The sequence below is a fragment of the Anomaloglossus baeobatrachus genome, chromosome 10, assembly GCF_048569485.1.
Source record: "Anomaloglossus baeobatrachus isolate aAnoBae1 chromosome 10, aAnoBae1.hap1, whole genome shotgun sequence".
NCBI lineage: Eukaryota > Metazoa > Chordata > Amphibia > Anura > Aromobatidae > Anomaloglossus > Anomaloglossus baeobatrachus.
Genome location: NC_134362.1, coordinates 72595720 through 72615143, shown reverse-complemented (window position 1 = coordinate 72615143; position 19424 = coordinate 72595720). Strand labels below are relative to the sequence as shown.

At 45.8% G+C, this 19424-nt stretch overlaps 1 protein-coding gene across 6 annotated transcripts in view; it reads right to left on the bottom strand.

Moving 5' to 3' along the window:
* SYT7 (synaptotagmin 7) overlaps window positions 1-19424 on the bottom strand; it is a 705049-nt gene that overhangs the window by 87482 nt on the left and 598143 nt on the right. For all 6 annotated transcript variants that reach the window (XM_075325168.1, XM_075325167.1, XM_075325171.1 and 3 more), the window contains one exon: window positions 10878-11148. In XM_075325168.1, coding sequence (XP_075181283.1) covers window positions 10878-11148 — 271 coding nt within the window. The remainder of the gene's footprint in view (window positions 1-10877; window positions 11149-19424) is intronic.

Genomic DNA, 19424 nt, shown 5'->3' with positions numbered 1-19424 from the left:
GTCAGCACAGGGTCTCCCAAACAGTCACTCCCCCCCCCCCCCCCCATTCCTGTCACTTCATTGACAAACACCTTCATCTACTACCCAGCAATTTTGGACCTTCTTTTCATCTACGGCAGCACAGTTTTTTAATCCACATTTTTCCTGATTCCAACATACTTCTTATTTTGAAAGGCATCCAACCCTTTTTTAAGCGGAACCTGTCAGTCGATACATGTTGCCCAACGCGATGGTCAGCATGAATCAGAGTCCGGCTGGAAAACTTTCTGTCCATATGTACTGTATACAGTATACCATTGCACAGTACAGTATATACTATATATCATGTCTATCAATTTGCATTTGTGAATAGAGTATTGTACTCTCTTTCTGCTAACCAGTGCAGCACATTGCTTATACTGTATCTCCCGCACACCAACAACTCTATGGAAGCTAACGTGCAGTTTAATTTGTTTTATGTTTTTTACTGTATAGTATTTTGTATTAGTGACTGTAATAATTGTATGTGAATACAGGACATTATTTTGTATTACTGTAATAAGTTTGTATAAATACAGTAAATATTCTGGGCTGTGGAATGAATTGTCTGCATTTCAATTATTTCCTATGGATAAATTCGTTTTGATATAAGAGTAACTTGTTTTAAGAGCAAACGCCCGAAACCAATTATGCTCGTAATCCAAGGTTCCACTGTAAGGCTGTGTTCACACACTGCGTTTTTTACCTGCGTTTTTGGTGCGTTTTTGCTGCAGAAATTTCTTGAGAAATTCTTGTAACCTTTCTGCAGACATTCCCCAGCCAAACCTATGGCAAAAAAAAATTAGCTGTGCACACACTGCGTTTTTTTCTTAAAGGGAACCAATCATCAGGATTTTCGTGTATAAGCTGCAGCCAGTGCAGCACTGGCACTATCATGCACAGTGTGTACATACCATTGGGGGGCAGCTCGGGTGTTTAGGCAGTGAAATTCATCTTTATAAAGTTTGAAATTTCGTGCACTTTTTGATTGACGTGTGCACCTCTGTGTTAATGTCCGGGCGGGTTATGCAGGAGTTCCCCGCCCCCCCACCAGCCTGTTCCTCCCTCTCTCCTGATGTCCGGGCGGGTTATGCACGTGTTCCCCGCCCCCCCGCGCCGCCTGTTCCTCCCTCCCTCCGGCTGAATGTAAAATGCTAATCTTCAGAAACATGGCGCCGGAGTGGGCCTCTGCGCATAGCGCTTATCTCCGGCGCCATGTTTCTGAAGCCCGCATTACACAGCTTGGTGTCTGCAGACTGCAGAACAGCTGATCGGAGGACGCGATCAGCTGTAGCTATGATGACGTGCCGCCTCAGGACACCGGGCCAGGACAGGAGCCTGCCAGCGACATCGGGGGTCAGGTGAGGTAAGTTCACAATGGACTCACATGACCCCGTGACGGCAGTGCTGCGAGACCCGGTCACGGTAGTGATATCGGGTGGCACTGTCTTCACGGGGTCAGGTGAATGAAATTACTAGCACCTGTGATGTCATTGCCCCAGCAGGCACGCACACATTATACACACACATACACACACTATATATATATACACACACCCACACTGCTGTGTGTGCGCCCCTGCGTTGACCTGGGCTCACCTTCTCAGTTCCAGGTCACTGCAGGAAAGCACTCACAGCTGTGTGTGTGTATAATGTGTGTATGCGCGTGTGTATAATGTGTGCGCGCGCGTGTGTATAATGTGTGCGCGCGCACGCGTGTATAATGTGTGCGCGCGCACGCGTGTATAATGTGTGCGCGCGCACGCGTGTATGTGTGCGCGCGCACGCGTGTATAATGTGTGCGTGCGCACGCGTGTATAATGTGTGCGCGCGCACGCGTGTATAATGTGTGCGCGCGCACGCGTGTATAATGTGTGCGCGCGCACGCGTGTATAATGTGTGCGCGCGCACGCGTGTATAATGTGTGCGCGCGCACGCGTGTATAATGTGTGCGCGCGCACGCGTGTATAATGTGTGCGCGCGCACGCGTGTATGTGTGCGCGCGCACGCGTGTATAATGTGTGCGCGCGCACGCGTGTATGTGTGCGCGCGCACGCGTGTATAATGTGTGCGCGCGCACGCGTGTATAATGTGTGCGCGCGCACGCGTGTATAATGTGTGCGCGCGCACGCGTGTATAATGTGTGCGCGCACGCGTGTATAATGTGTGCGCGCGCACGCGTGTGTGTGCGCACGCGTGTGTGTGTGTGTATAGTGTGTGTGTGTGTATAGTGTGTGTGTGTGTGTATAGTGTGTGTGTTGTATAGTGTATAGTGTGTGTGTGTGTGTGTGTGTGTGTATAGTGTGTGTGTGGTGTATAGTGTGTGTGTGTAGTGTATAGTGTAGTGTGTGTATATAGTGTGTGTGTATATAGTGTGTGTGTGTGTGTGTATAGTGTGTGTGCGCGCGTGTGTGTATGGTGTGTGTGCGCGCGTGTGTATAATGTGTGTGCGCGCGCGCGTATAATATGTGTGTGTGTGTGTGTGTGTGCGCGCGCGCGCGCCACTCTGCTGGGGCAATGACGTCACAGGTGGAAGTGAGGGGCTGCTCTCACAATCAATGGGGGACTTTTAGTTCTGCATTAAAGGGGTGGTTCACCCATTTTTTTTTTTTCCCCCAATGATCAGATGATATTGGATCCGGATTGGACGGCGCGGGACCCTAACCCAGGATTACTGCGGAGGGGTGTTTATTTCAATAAAGATGGAGTCACTAATTGTGTTGTGTTTTATTTCTAATAAAAATATTTTTCTGTGTGTTGTGTATTTTTTTTTTTATCTATCATTACTAGAAATTCATGGTGGCCATGTCTAATATTGGCGTGACACCATGAATTTCGGGCTTAGGGCTAGCTGATAATATACAGCTAGCCCTAACTCCATTATTACCCGGCTAGCCACCCAGCATCAGGGCAGCTGGAAGAGTTGGATACAGCGCCAGAAGATGGCGCTTCTATGAAAGCGCCATTTTCTGGGGTGGCTGCGGACTGCAATTCGCAGTGGGGGTGCCCAGAAAGCTTGGGCACCCTTCACTGTGGATTCCAATCCCCAGCTGCCTAGTTGTACCCGGCTGGACACCAAAATTAGGCGAAGCTCACGTCATTTTTTTTTTAAATTATTTCATGAAATTCATGAAATAAAATAAAAAAAAAAGGGCTTCTCTATATTTTTGGTTCCCAGCCGGGTACAAATAGGCAGCTGGGGGTTGGGGGCAGCCCGTACCTGCCTGCTGTACCCGGCTAGCATACAAAAATATGGCGAAGCCCATGTCATTTTTTTTTTCTTTTTGGGTAAAAAACTGCATACAGTCCTGGATGGAGGATGCTGAGCCTTGTAGTCCCATGCATGACAAGTAACAGTGTGGATTTTGGCTAAGTTCACACACTGCGTCGTTTTATTTAAGCGGTGTTTTTGTGCGTTTTTTTGCGTCAAAAAACCCCAAAAAACCATACGTGGCAAACAACAGACGCGTTTTTACCGGGTTTTGGTGCGTTTTTTGCTCTGTGTTTTTATGCTTTTTTTTATCAGAGAAAGATTGTTGAAAGAAAAAAAAAATAAAAAAGGTCTGAAGTAATTTCCTTCTTCAATATGTTCTTCATTCTCCACTAGTGTATGCAGGAGAGCATACAGCTGCAGAACTACAGGGCTCAGCATGCTCTATCCAGGACTGTATGCTGGAGGGAGAGGCAGGGGGAGCAGAACTACAAGGCTCAGCATCCTCCATTCACTAGTGTATGCATGAGAGCAGACAGCAGCTGCAGAACTACAAGGCTCAGCATCCTCCATTCACTAGTGTATACAGGAGAGCAGACAGCAGCTGCAGAACTACAAGCCTCAGTATCCTCCATTCACTAGTGTAAGCAGGAGAGAAGACAGCAGCTGCAGAACTACAAGGCTCAGCATACTCCATCCCGGACTGTATGCAGTTTTTTGCCAAAAAAGAAAAAAAAAATGACGTGGGCTTCGCCATATTTTTGTATGCTAGCCGGGTACAGCAGGCAGGTACGGGCTGCCCCCAACCCCCAGCTGCCTATTTGTACCCAGCTGGGAACCAAAAATATAGAGAAGCCCTTTTTTTTTTTTTTTTAATTATTTCATGAATTTCATGAAATAATAAATAAAAAAATGACGTGAGCTTCGCCTAATTTTGGTGTCCAGCCGGGTACAACTAGGCAGCTGGGGATTGGAATCCACAGTGCAGGGTGCCCATGCTTTCTGGGCACCCCCACTGCGAATTGCAGTCCGCAGCCACCCCAGAAAATGGCGCTTTCATAGAAGCGCCATCTTCTGGCGCTGTATCCAACTCTTCCAGCTGCCCTGATGCCGGGTGGCTAGCCAGGTAATAATGGAGTTAGGGCTAGCTGTATATTATCAGCTAGCCCTAAGCCCGAAATTCATGGTGTCACGCCAATATTAGACATGGCCACCATGATTTTCTAGTAATGATAAAAAAAAAAAAAAAAAATACACAACACACAAAAATATTTTTATTAGAAATAAAACACAACACAATTAGTGACTCCATCTTTATTGAAATAAACCCCCCTCCGCAGTAATCCTGGGTTAGGGTCCCGCGCCGTCCAATCCGGATCCAATATCATCTGATCATTGGGGGGAAAAAAAAAAAATGGGTGAACCACCCCTTTAATGCAGAACTAAAAGTCCCCCATTGATTGTGAGAGCAGCCCCTCACTTCCACCTGTGACGTCATTGCCCCAGCAGAGAGGCGCGCGCGCACACACACACACATATTATACGCGCACACACACATTATACACACGCGCGCGCACACACATTATACACACACGCGCGCACACACACTATACACACACACTATACACACACTATACACACACACACACATACACACACTATACACACACACACACATACACACTATACACACACTATACACAGACTCACACACTATACACACATACACGCGTGCGCGCACACACATTATACACGCGTGCGCGCACACACATTATACACGCGTGCGCGCACACACATTATACACGCGTGCGCGCACACACATTATACACGCGTGCGCGCACACACATTATACACGCGTGCGCGCACACACATTATACACGCGTGCGCGCACACACATTATACACGCGTGCGCGCACACACATTATACACGCGTGCGCGCGCACACATTATACACGCGTGCGCGCGCACACATTATACACGCGTGCGCGCGCACACATTATACACGCGTGCGCGCGCACACATTATACACGCGTGCGCGCGCACACATTATACACGCGTGCGCGCGCACACATTATACACGCGCGCGCGCGCACACATTATACACGCGCGCGCGCACACACACATTATACACGCGCGCGCGCGCACACACACATTATACACGCGCGCGCACACACACATTATACACACACACAGCTGTGAGTGCTTTCCTGCAGTGACCTGGAACTCAGAAGGTGAGCCCAGGTCAACGCAGGGGCGCACACACAGCAGTGTGGGTGTGTGTATATATATATAGTGTGTGTATGTGTGTGTATAATGTGTGCGTGCCTGCTGGGGCAATGACATCACAGGTGCTAGTAATTTCATTCACCTGACCCCGTGAAGACAGTGCCACCCGATATCACTACCGTGACCGGGTCTCGCAGCACTGCCGTCACGGGGTCATGTGAGTCCATTGTGAACTTACCTCACCTGACCCCCGATGTCGCTGGCAGGCTCCTGTCCTGGCCCGGTGTCCTGAGGCGGCACGTCATCATAGCTACAGCTGATCGCGTCCTCCGATCAGCTGTTCTGCAGTCTGCAGACACCAAGCTGTGTAATGCGGGCTTCAGAAACATGGCGCCGGAGATAAGCGCTGTGCGCAGAGGCCCACTCCGGCGCCATGTTTCTGAAGATTAGCATTTTACATTCAGCCGGAGGGAGGGAGGAACAGGCGGCGCGGGGGGGCGGGGAACACGTGCATAACCCGCCCGGACATCAGGAGAGAGGGAGGAACAGGCTGGTGGGGGGCGGGGAACTCCTGCATAACCCGCCCGGACATTAACACAGAGGTGCACACGTCAATCAAAAAGTGCACGAAATTTCAAACATTATAAAGATGAATTTCACTGCCTAAACACCCGAGCTGCCCCCCAATGGTATGTACACACTGTGCATGATAGTGCCAGTGCTGCACTGGCTGCAGCTTATACTCGAAAATCCTGATGATTGGTTCCCTTTAAGAAAATTCTTTCTGTAGATTTTTTTTAAGAAAAAGAATGAGTATGTCACTTTTTTTCTGCAGCTAACTGCGTTAGTTACCATAGATAATGGCACAATAACGCAGGGAGCAACCAGCGGTAAAAACGCACCGAAAACGCATCAAAAACGCACCAAATCGCGGTAAAAATGCAGGTGCGTTTTTGGTGCGTTTTTTAACGCAGGTGCGCTAATCCTTCACTCAAGAAATTTTCTTAAGAAATTTCTTAAGAAAAATCCTTTTTCTAGTGTGCACATAGCCTAAGGGCGGCTTTGCACGTGCGATGTCGATGGGGTCAAATCGAAAGTGACACACATCCAGTGTCGCAGTCGATATCGCAACGTGTAAAACCTTTTTGATATGATCCAGCGCAAAAGCGTCGTTATCATATCATCGCTGCAGCCTCCGACATTTCCATAATGCCGGTGCAGCGACAGGTACGATGTTGTTCCTCGCTCCTGCGGCAGCACACATCGCTGTGTGTGAAGCCGCAGGAGCGAGGAACTTCACCTTACCTGCGTCCCGGCTGCAATGAGAAGGAAGGAGGTGGGCGGGATGTTTACATCCTGCTCATCTCCGCCCCTCCGCTTCAATTGGCCGCCTGCCGTGTGACGTCGCTGTGACGCCGCACGACCCGCCCCCTAAGGAAGGAGGCGGGTCGCCGGCCAGAGGGACGTCGCACGGCAGGTAAGTGCGTGTGAAGCTGCCGTAGCGATAATAATCGCTACGGCAGCTTTCACTAGATATCGCACGTGCAACGGGGGCGGGACTATCGCTGCAGCATCGGTTACACATTGTTACCGATGTCGCAACGTGCAAAGCCCGCCTAACTGTCTGCAATTGTGCAGCCAGGCTCTAATTCATGCTGCCAGTGGTTTGGACAGAATGAATTGCCTGACGAGTTCCCTATTAATGATGAAATAGTGGCCGCCATTACTACCTCTTCAGGTCAGGTATTACACGATCTGACTACTCTAACCCTAAAGAACCCTTTCCTATTTAAATTATAAAATCACCTTACCGCTAAACATACTGAATGTTTACTAGTCTATTGTAAGGTTCATGGAAGGAATATAACTAATGTGCCAGTCATGTGTACTCACCACATGTGTATTTAGACATGTAGATAAAATCACTGAGACGTCTTTCTATTCTAAGCTAAACAAGCACAAGTTTTCTAACCCCTCATTATAAGAGAGACCGGTTAGGAACTGGTTGAATTTAACAAGACATTTTGCTTCCTCCCTCTAAAAGATCACGGCTCTGCACAGACACATCACAACGTACGCTAATGAAAAAGAGAATATTCAGAATCCGCCAAGTGCCTCTGAAAGTAAATTATATAATTAAATATTCCTAATAATCAAAACACTTATCCAGCCAACAAGTTGGTGTCAAGTGTCTCAGAAAAATTGGTGGATAAACATTAGTGGAAGAAACACAAATATTTATGTGAAAGACATTAATAACAGTTTGTCAAAATATAAACGCTGCTAGCTGTAAAGTCATCATCACCCAGAGCGAAGAGTGCCGCTGCACTAACAGTTACCTGGATCAAGCCAAGTCTCTACTACTTGAGGGAATACACCTGAATGCACAATCATTTTTAAAAGCAAAACCTATTTATCCAAAATAAATTATCATTTTTTTTCACTGTTGATACTATTGACAAAAACAAAAACCCCTCCCCCATTAGCCCCAGGTGATTTTATTCTTTATAGCAAATTCCTACTTGCCCAAATACATGGAGGTTTGTATCCCAGAGAGAGGCTTCAGTTCTGTCTAGGTTCCCAGTAAACTAGATATGCCGTGTCGCGGCTACTGGGCAGATATAGAATTGGCCCTTTTTGTATGCTAAATGTTTAAATTTTTTCTAAATTTGCTTAAGAAGTAATGCATATCTATATTCTTACATTGGTTGTTTGCATGCTTTAGCATTTCAGAGTGCAACTGTCTTTTTTTGTTATTATATGTCATGTTCAGTTTTGCACCTGTTCAGACTGCATTTTGGGAGTGCCGTCAGTCTTTTTGTCACAATACTACTGACAAAACCATACCACAAGGGTAATAGCCATTAAACCTGAGCAGGTACTAGGTATTTTGGGAGTGCAGTCAGTCTTTTTGTCACGATACTACTGACAAAACCATGCCACAAGGGTAATAGCCATTAAACCTGAGCAGGTACTTGGCAGACATGATAACTTTTACTATCCAATATTGAATTTATGCATCCATGTCTGTTTTATGTGAAAACAATAATTCACCATACTGGCATAGTATAGTGTGGCCATTTGACTAGGGGTTGGATCTGCAGTACCCTGAAGTGGTCACTAAAAAAATGATGGCACTGCTGTGTCCCAGCAACATGCATGGTTCTCGTAACAGCTGATCGGTGAGGGTGCCAGGTGTTGCACCCCGACCAATCAGATATTGAACGCCTATCTAAAGGATAGGCCATCTATAAAAAATAGCGGCTTACCTCTTTAATTAAAGGGTTATTCGAGTTAACTAAAAAGGCAACAATACAGCTAAAAATAATGTAATATATTCTGACTCATTTCATCCCTGCAGATTAAACGCCATATCCCCAACTCTCCGGTCTCACATTTGCTTCAACAGTCACATCTTGTAAACCCCACATGCTGCATATGACTGATCTGTGACTGGCTGCAGCGGTTACATGGATTATTTAGGATTTTACAGAAGTCAGTAGAGACAAGTACCATACTCTTGAAAAAGAGCAATAGAAAAATATCATAAACGGAAATTCTTATTTAAATGGTCATTTTCAACATTAAAAAGTTATCGGAACTATCCTAGGATCAGTGAAAATCCATTGCACAGGCCCTGAAATGATCCTTCAGAATGGAGCTATGGACGCACATTTGCTCCACAGCCTGATACGTTCTCTATGTGACTGTCAGAGAAAGCGGAATACAGCGCTCTGGCAGTCCTATGAAGAATGAGGGGAGCAGTGATGCACATGAGCAGTCACCTCTCAATCCCACACTTCAGAGCTCCGCTATTGAGATCTTTTGGGTTGCTGATAACTTTTAGGGGGGCTTTGCACATTGCGACATCGCTACTGCGATCTCGTCGGGGTCAAATCGAAAGTGACGCACATCCGGCGCCGGTAACGACGTCGCAACGTGTAAAGCCTAGAAGCATCGATAAACGATCGCAAAAGCGTCGAAAATCGGTGATCTGTGTAGTGTCGGTCATTTCTATAATTTCGCTGCCGTGACAGGTACAATGTTGTTCCTCGTTCCTGCGGCAGCACACATCGCTGTGTATGAAGCCACAGGAGCGAGGAACATCTCCTACCTGCTTCCACCGGCAATGAGGAAGGAAGGAGGTGGGCGGGATGTTTACGTCCCGCTCATCTCCGCCCCTCCGCTTCTATTGGCCTCCTGCCGTGTGACGTCGCTGTGACGCCGCACGAACCGTCCTCTTACGAAGGAGGCGGGTCGCCAGCCAGAGCGACGTCGCAGGGCAGGTAAGTGTGTGTGAAGCTGCCATAGCGATAATGTTCGCTACGGCAGCTATCAAAAGATATCGCATCTGCGACGGGGGCGGGGACTATCGCGCTCGGCATCGCTACAATCGGCTAGTGATGTCGCAACGTGCAAAGCCCCCCTTATTATTAAGTTTAAGGTGAGACTTAAGGCGGCGTTACACGGTACGATATATTGTGCAATCGTATGAACGATTGCACTCGCCCCCGTCGTTTGTGCGTCACGGGCAATTCGTTGTCACAGCAACGTTACACAGCGGCCGCCCAATAGAAGCGGAGGGGCGGAGATGAGCGACCGTAACATCCCGCCAACCTCCTTCCTTCCTCATTGCTGGTGGGACGCAGGTAAGCTGTGTTCGTCGTTCCCGGCATGTCACACGTAGCGTTGTGTGCTGCCTCAGGAACGACGAACAACCGGCGCACAGAAGGAGGAATGACATTATGAAAATGAACGACGTGTTAACGAGCAACGATAACGTGAGTATTTTTGCCCGTTAACAGTCGTTCGGAGGTGTCACATGCTACGACATCTCTAACGATGCCGGATGTGCGTCAAAAATTCCGTGACCCCGACGACATATTGTTAGATATATCATAGCGTGTGACGGGGCCTTAAGTCTTACACCACATCTCAGAGGATCTAGTTCCTCTTGGTCTTTTCCATTTCTTTGGTCCATAACTTAGTTACAACATTATCTGGCAAGAACTGCAGGGGCAAAGTAACCCTTCATACCCTCCACTTTGTGCATCTCATGTTCTCAAAGTTTCAATGGAGGTGAAACTTAAATACTTCTGTTAGTCCTACACTACATCTCAGAGGATCTACTTCCTCTTGATGATTTCCATTTTTTGGTCCGTAACTTAGTTACACTATTAGCTGGCAAGTACTGCAGGGACAAAGGAACCCTTCATCCCTTCCACCTTGTGCATCCCATTTTCTCAAAGTTTCAATGGAGGTGAAACTTTAATACTTTTCTTAGTCCTACAACAACATCTCAGAGGATCTACTTCCTCTTGATGATTTCCATTTTTTTGGTCCATAACTTAGTTACACCATTAACTGGCAAGTACTGCAGGGACAAAGTAACCCTTCATCCCTTCCACTCTGTGCATCTCACCCTCGAAGAGGAAAGTCTCGTTCCAATGTGGGTTGAGGTTTTTCCTCTTCACCTTGGTCTCCAGCTTGTGCTTCTTGTCAGGCAGTAGATAAATCTTCACGAATGGATCACTGGTTCCACTAAAGTCCTTGGCTGGTAGCTCTTGTGCCTTCATAATTTTTACAGTAAGAGTAGACTCCTGGAAGTTGTAGCCCACGCTAAACTGAATCCGGCCAAGAGTCTCCCGTCCTGAGCTGTCGTGACCATCTTCTTCATCTGACCCTGGAGACAACTGTAAGAGAAAGAAAGCAGGTTCAACTTTAAGGCTAGAAAACTTAACAATATTCTCTATGTCCACCAGATGGCAACAACAAAATGCAGCTTGTAGATCACGTTATTTTCAGCATGAGGATACTCAGAGGTCATATCAGTGCCTTGGGCCAATACTCCTATTACCTAACCCCACAATCCCAGATTTTCCAACATTTACGCCTTCATACATCAGGGCCTGGAACATTATAGAATTTGACATTCTAAAATTAACAATGTCCCATTTTCTTTATTGTGTGATGGCATTTCCATGTGGGTTATGACAACAACAGAGGTCATGTCACATTACTGCAGCCCTAATGATGTATGCAATGCATTACATAATGTACAGCTTTAAAGCAGTAAGGGGAACATCAAGGTCAATGCTATAAATAATGTAAAAACTACCTTATCCAAAGTATTCATATGGATTTTGTTATGATCTGACCCATCATTCACTTAATGATTTCATAATTATTATTTTTACTTGATTTCTTTTTTTTTCATTTGCCAGGTAGCCTAGGACTTTTATAAATCAAAGGAAAATATGAACCTCTGTAGGTCGCTATATAGTTATCAGTATTAATATTATTTATTAGATATTATCATCTTAGGGTGTGAAGAACAGAACTTCTAGCTATCATATGAAATACGGCATGACTTTTCAGCAAGATACAGGACCAACTATCAGCCTACGTAGGATTAAGATTTTGAGGACTTCTAATGACCAGAGGTTTGTATGATTTTTATATTTTGGAAAATATAAAAATAAAACTTTGAAGGTACAGCATTTTATTATTTTTTTTCACTTGAAGGGATTTTATTAGCAGGTTTTGTTATATAATCTAAGAGTACCATGATGTAGGGTTAGAGACCCTGATTCCAGTTATATATCACTTGGTGGGGTGGGGTGCATGCTGTCATTTTGATACAATCACTGTTTTCTCTGCTGAAGATTTAGTAGTGCTCAGAATGCTGAGCTCTGTATAACCCTGCCCACACCACTGTTTGGCAGCTTTACATGTACACTGTTCAGTTACAGAAAACTGCTAATAAGTGGTGGGGCGTGGTTATGTAAGGGGGTAGCCAGAAGAAGATACTCATATTCATTTGTATACCAACATTGCCATCTGACTGAGGATCAGGGTCACCAGGAACCTCAAGAGAAGAGTTAGAAGGAGACACCGAGTCAGGTGACAACTGAGGCGCAGTTACCAAATATGACAGGCCGGGCTGGCAGCAAGGAGGTGGAGTTGGTGCCAAGATCATCAGTGCAGGCTTGTGTCACCTGCAGGGAAATCATCTGGAAGGGAACTGAGCCCAGAGGAACTCAAAGACTGCATACTATTGCCAGAGGAACCCAAAGACCAAATATGGTCACCAGAGGAGCCCAAAGACCAAATATCATCACCAGAGGAACCTGAAAATCGAATATCATCACCAGAGGAACTTGAAGGCCGAATATCATCACCTGAGGAACCTAAAGACCGAATATTGTTGCCAGAGGAGCCCGAAGAGCAAATATTGTAGCCATAGGAACCTGAAGACCGAATATCATCGCCAGAGGAACCTGAAGACTGAACACCGAATATTGTCACCAGAAGATCAATCTAAGTTGTCAAGCACCTAAGATTGGATATCAAGAACAAGAACGAGAGACTAGGAAATGAGCAAGTGATCCAAGTGAGCTGGGCCGTTACTTCCCGTCCTGGTGTACGGTACTGAGAGAGAGAATAGCTAATTACTAAAGTTGACTGTTGATGTAGTATATTTCCAAAAAAATGCGCCCCGTTTAGTGGACTGCTAATATAGATAGATTTATGAAAGTCTAAGTTTTCCTGTTTATTTGTATATTGTGACCATAAAGTAAGGGCGGCTCTGATGCTCCACTGACGGAAGGACCGAGGTTGGGTTATTGTTGATAGAATTTGTAATAACCTTTAGTGACTGCATGTACCTGATCAGTTGAGTGTAACTGTGCAAGATGTCAACTGTTATTTTATTTGTACTGCTGTATTGCCTATTGCTTACCCATACTTCTTCCATCTCCCAGTTTCCACCTAATAAAAATCTGTTGTAGTCACCACTGACTTGTCCATGCATTTTTGGCTCTGTGTTACAGTTATACAGGACAAGTTGACTAGGAGGCATTAGACAGTTTGCCCTTGAATGATAAGCTCCTCACTGATTTTATTGAAACAGCAACACACAGCCAAATAAGTAACACGTTACTGGAATCAGGGTCTCAGCCCCTACATCATGCAGCTCATTTCTGTCACGTGATAGGGGCGTGTTCAAAATGCAGCCCATATAGTCTATCATCTACTAAGGCCTGGGAGGCAGCGAGTCCGTATTATTTTCCACACATGTGTGCTGATCTGATCAGCAGACATGTGCAGCTAACAGTTGCAGGTGAAGCTTCGAAGATCCACCCACGCCTGTTAACTAATCAGGTTGCACTGTAAAACTCTGACAGTGCGATCTAATGTGCTGCCGCAGGGATCGCACTGTTCCCCGCCGCCATCGGCAGCCCTGTGATGTGATCAGGGGCACCTATGGGTTGTCATGACAGTGGGGTTAAATGAACCCTGTCGCTGTCATGATGGGCACTCACAAGAGAACAGCATTTCTGCTGATCAAAGGGATGCGATAAGAGGACTAATACAATGCATTTTTAAATTTTTTCTAAAAAAAATATATAAAAAATCACCTAAAAGTTCAAAAAACTCCCCCTTTGCCCCATTGAAAATAAAACAATAAAAAAACACATACTTTCATAAATGCCCGATCTATCAAAATATAAGATCAATTAATCTGATTGATAAATGACGTAGTGAGAAAAAAATTAAAACCGACAGAATTAGGGTTTTTTGGTCTCCGCAATATTGTGTTAAAATGCAATAAATAACAGGACATCAAAAGATCACATCTACACAAAAATGGTGAAATTAAAAACTTAAACTCACGACTTAAAACATAAACTGTCACTGAGCCTCAGATCCTAAAAATTTAGAATGTTAATGGTCTCAGAAAATGGCGACAAAAGCCCAATTCTTTTTTTGACAAATTTCTGATTTCTTTTTCACCACTTAGATAAAAGTAAACCTATACCTGTTCGGTATCTATGAACTCGTACTGATCAGGGGAATCATAATGTCAGGTCAGTTTTACCATATAGTGAACATGGTAAATAAAAAAAAAAACAAAACAAGTCTGCAATTGCACTTTTTTTGCAATTTCACTGAACTTGGAATTTTTTCCCATTTCCAGTACAATATGGGGCAGAATGAATGGTGTCATTCAAAAGTACAACTCGTCCCGCAAAATAAATACAAGCCCTAATATGGCTATACTGACGGAAAAATAAAAAGTAGAAGGGGAGGAAAAAATTAAAACACAAAATCACCGGGGGTGAAGGGGTTAAAGCGTAACCATGATTTTAATTTTTACTTAATAAATCCATAGTACACATGAAAATAAGCAACTTTGTAATATATCATATTATCAGGCAAATTTGCTTCTTTCTCTGCCAGAATGAATCAGTCATTATCAGTATTCTCAAATCTGAGGTAAAATCTGTATTTAAGGAAGACTTTCCCATTACTGTGATAGATAGCAGCTGGTGCTGATGAGATTCTATGTAGAGAGAGGCAGGAGGGGGAGGAGCCAGTGGCAGAGCTCCGCCCCCTCCTCCCATCCTCATAGAATCTCCTCAGTAACAACTGTCATCTACTATCTCAGTAATGAGTAAGGGCGGCTTTGCACGTTGCGACATCGCACGTGCGATGTCGGTGGGGTCAAATCGAAAGTGACGCACATCCGGCGTCACTTTCGACATCGTACTGTGTAAATGCTAGATGATACGATGAACGAGCGCAAAAACGTCGTTATCGTATCATCGTTGCATTCACCGACATTTCCATAATGCCGGTGCCGCGACAGGTACGATGTTGTTCCTCGTTCCTGCGGCAGCACACATCGCTGTGTGTGAAGCCGCAGGAGCGAGGAACATCTCCTTACCTGCCGCCGGCGGCTATACGGAAGAAAGGAGGTGGGCGGGATGTTTACATCCTGCTCATCTCCGCCCCTCCACCGCTATTGGCCGCCTGCCGTGTGACGTCGCTATGACACCGCACGACCCGCCCCCTTAGGAAGGAGGCGGGTCGCCGGCCAGAGCGACGGTCGCAGGGCAGGTGACTGCATGTGAAGCTGGCGTAGCGATAATTTTCGCTACGCCAGCTATCACACGATATCGTACCTGCGATGGAGGCGGGGACTATCGCGTGCGACATCGCAGCATCGGCTTGCGATGTCGCAACGTGCAAAGCCCGCCAAAGTCTTCATTGAATATAGATTTTACCTCAGAATGCCAATTTGGCATGAGAAAAGACTTGTAGCATGCTGTGAGTGGCAGCACATATTGGATAGCATGCAGCCATTCAAGTGTATGGATGTGTGGGAATCATCAGACTGCACTCTGATGTCAACTGAGTGCAGTACGATATACGCGGAGGCAGACAATGGAGAAGATGGAGAAATTAAGTTCACCACCTTCTCAGCATCTGTGCTCTTATCTTCGCATTCGGGGGAATCGGATCACAGTGAATGACAATGGGTCATTAGAATCGTCCAGAGCCTCTCACATGAGAGAAAATATGTTCATGTGACCCCAGCCTTAAAGCCTGCTTTACACATTACAATTTATCGTGCGATCGCATTGGCGATCGCACCCGCCCCCATCGTTTGTGCGGCACGGGCAATTTGTTGCCCGTGTCGCACAATGTTGTAACCCCCCATCACACGTACTTACCTCCCGAACGACCTCGCTGTGGGCGGCGAACATCCTCTTCCTGAAGGGGGAGGAACGTTCGGCGTCATAGCGACGTCACACGGCAGCCGGCCAATCGAAGCGGAGGGGCAGAGATGAGCGGAACGTAACATCCCGCCCACCTCCTTCCTTCAGCATTGCTGGCGGGACGCAGGTAAGCTGTGTTCATCGTTCCCAGGGTGTCACACGGAACGATGTGTGCTGCCTCAGGAACAATGAACAGGAGAACGTTCGATTTTTAGAAAATGAGCAACGTGTCAACGAGCAACGAGAAGGTGAGTATTTCTGCTCGTTCATAGCTGTCACACGCTACGATATCACTAACGATGCCGGATGTGCGTCACTTACGACGTGACCCCGCCGACATCTCGTTAGATATATTGTAGCATGTAAAGCCTGCTTTAGTCTTTTCAAACAGACACCGTCTGCCTCTTCAGGTTTGCTCATACTAAAAGCAAGAACTGTAAGTCTTTATAAACCCAGTAACGAATCAGCCAAAACCTGAACTGAGGGCTACAAAGAAAACCAGATTAGGAAAGGGAATGGCAGGCCCACTACCAAACCTGCCTATCATCCATATCCAAAAACAGATGTTACCCAAAGCTGTTCGCAAACTAAATGTCACAAGAGTGTCGGGGTAACAGGAACAGGCACCTCTAAATGGACCCTAAGACTAGAGATCCTGTGCTGTGCCTTATCCCAGAGGTAAGCTTGATGGTAGCCAGGTCTGGACTGCCAGTGTGACCCTAACTTCTGTCCGAATCCTGATCACAAAGCCAGCAGAAATTAACTCATGCTGGACTGGAGAGCAGTGAAGCTAAAATAGCCAACTCCCAAGTCAAGCTAGGCAACTAAGAGACCTCAGGTTGTTTGTCAAACTTTGTAGTGTGAATAGAGTCTGACGCCGCCATGACACCCAGTGAGTGCAAAGCTGAACACTGCATGACACTATACTTATCCTTATATATCACCCAATATTTTATGGATGAAATATATTGTATATTCTGTATACTTATTCTTGCTGCCTAGTAAAAAGGTAGCGTTACACGCTACGATATATCTAACGATATGTTGTCGGGGTAACGGAATTTGTGACGTACACCCGGCATCGTTAGAGATGTCGTAGCATGTGACACGTCCGAACGACTGTTAACGAGCAAAAATACTCACCCTATCGTTGCTCGTTGACACATCGTTCATTTTCATAATGTCGTTCCTCCTTATGCGCGCCGGTTGTTCGTCGTTCCTGAGGCAGCACACATCGCTACGTGTCACACCCCGGGAACGACGAACACAGCTTACCTGCGTCCCGCAGGAAGGGAGGAGGTGGGCGGGATGTTACGGCCGCTCATCTCCGCCCCTCCGCTTCTATTGGGCGGCCACTGTGTGACGTCGCTGTGATGCCGAACGTCTCGCCCCCTTCAGGAAGAGGATGTTTGCCGCCCACAGCGACGTCGTTAGGGAGGTAAGTGCGTGTGACAGGGGGTTAACGACATTGTGCACCACGGGCAATGAATTGCCCGTGACGCACAGACGACGGGGGCGGGTGCAATCGCTCATGCGATGGCACGATATATCGTAGCGTGTAACGCCGCCTTAAATGTAAGAGGAATCTTGAGGAAATATAACAATCCCTGTCTACTTGTCATGGTGCAATCTCACTGGGTCTATGGGAGGAGTAGTGATCACTACTCTGGCAGATGGTGAACGGAGCGATGGTCACACACTGGGAACCACTGATTTCTTAATCCGCAACCAATCATGTATTCCTGGTGGGATAAATCCTATATGACGTCATTATTTGTGCACCACAAAATGAATAGACAGTAAAAGGTACATAGATACCATCGAGCAGCACATGAATCAACAGAGCCCTGCGCACATGTACATGGGATAATTTATCATAAAGAAGGGAACACACATTCAAGACTTAAAGTATTTGTCTGGAGCGAGAGATAACTATTTTTAGCAAAGACATATGCCCTAGTGAGAGGAAACGTGAAAATTAAAGTGCTGGGAGCAAAACGCGGTGACAATCTCGATAGCTTCCCGGTGTGAATGAATGAGATATAACCTTAAATTGTGCGGGTTTTGAAGCTGAATGCAGACACTTAGAAAGCCGAGGATGGCGAAACCCACACATTTATCTTATTGTTGGGTTGCAGAGGTGACCTCTATTTTAATGATAACTGATATCAAGTATCAGGACATTATCATAAATTTCACAAATATATATATATATATATATATATATATACTGCAAGTCTTCAACTTGTCACAGACATCAGTGGGACATTGGCACATTGTCACCATCTCCGCTGTGTCTTTAGTGTGAAACTTTAATATAGCACTGACACTTACCTAGGCGGTTTGACAACATGAATGACACATCTGTCACTTAAAAGGAGCAATTTTTCTTTGTTTGATTTTATTCATTTATTAAGTTATTACAGGTAATGTATTATAATGAATGAGGCCACGTGCGCACATTCAGTGTTTGGTGAGTTTTTTACCTCAGTATTTGCAACCTAAAACCAGGAGTAAGTGATAAATACAGAAGTGGTGCCCGTGTTTCTATTATACTTTTCCTCTCATTGTCCCACTCCTGGTTTTGCCTTACAAATCCTGAGGTACAAAACTCACCAAATAGTCAACGTGTTCATGTAAAAACAGGCAACTAAGACCACATGTACACGTTGAGTATTTGGTGAGTTTTTTACCTCAGTATTTGTAGCCACAACCAGGAGTGGGAGATAAATACAGCAGTGGTGCCCGTGTTCTTATTATACTTTTCTTCTGATTGTCCCACTCCTGGTTTTATCTTATACTGACATAAAAAAACCTCTCCAAATACTCAATGTGTGTACGTGGCCAAGAACTGGGAAATGCCATCAATCCTAAAGACCTCAAATGGTTATTCACTTCTTCAAGATCCTATCCCAATATGTAGTAGGTGTAATAATAGGAATATTAGCAAATACCTCCAATTAGAAATGTAGTATAGTGCTCCTGATATAGCCATGTCTCTTACCTCAAGTTCAGGGCATTGGTTATGACCAAGAGCAACTAACTAACCGTGGCTATTTGCTTTGTTGTAGCCATAGATACCTAAGGTCCTGCAATGCTCTCACCTTAGGTATCCATGGTTATGACCACTGGCAACTAACTAACTAACTAACTGTGACTATATGTGTAGTCGTAACCATGGATACTTAAGGCTACTTTACACACTGCGATATCGGTCCCGATATCGCTAGTGTGGGTACCCGCCCCCATCTGTTGCGCGACACGGGCAAATCGCTGCCCGTGTCGCACAACAGCCGTCACACATACATACCTGTCCGGCGACGTCGCTGTGACGGGCGAACCGCCTCCTTTCTAAGGGGGCGGTCCGTGCGGCGTCACAGCGACGTCACTGAACCGCCGCCCAA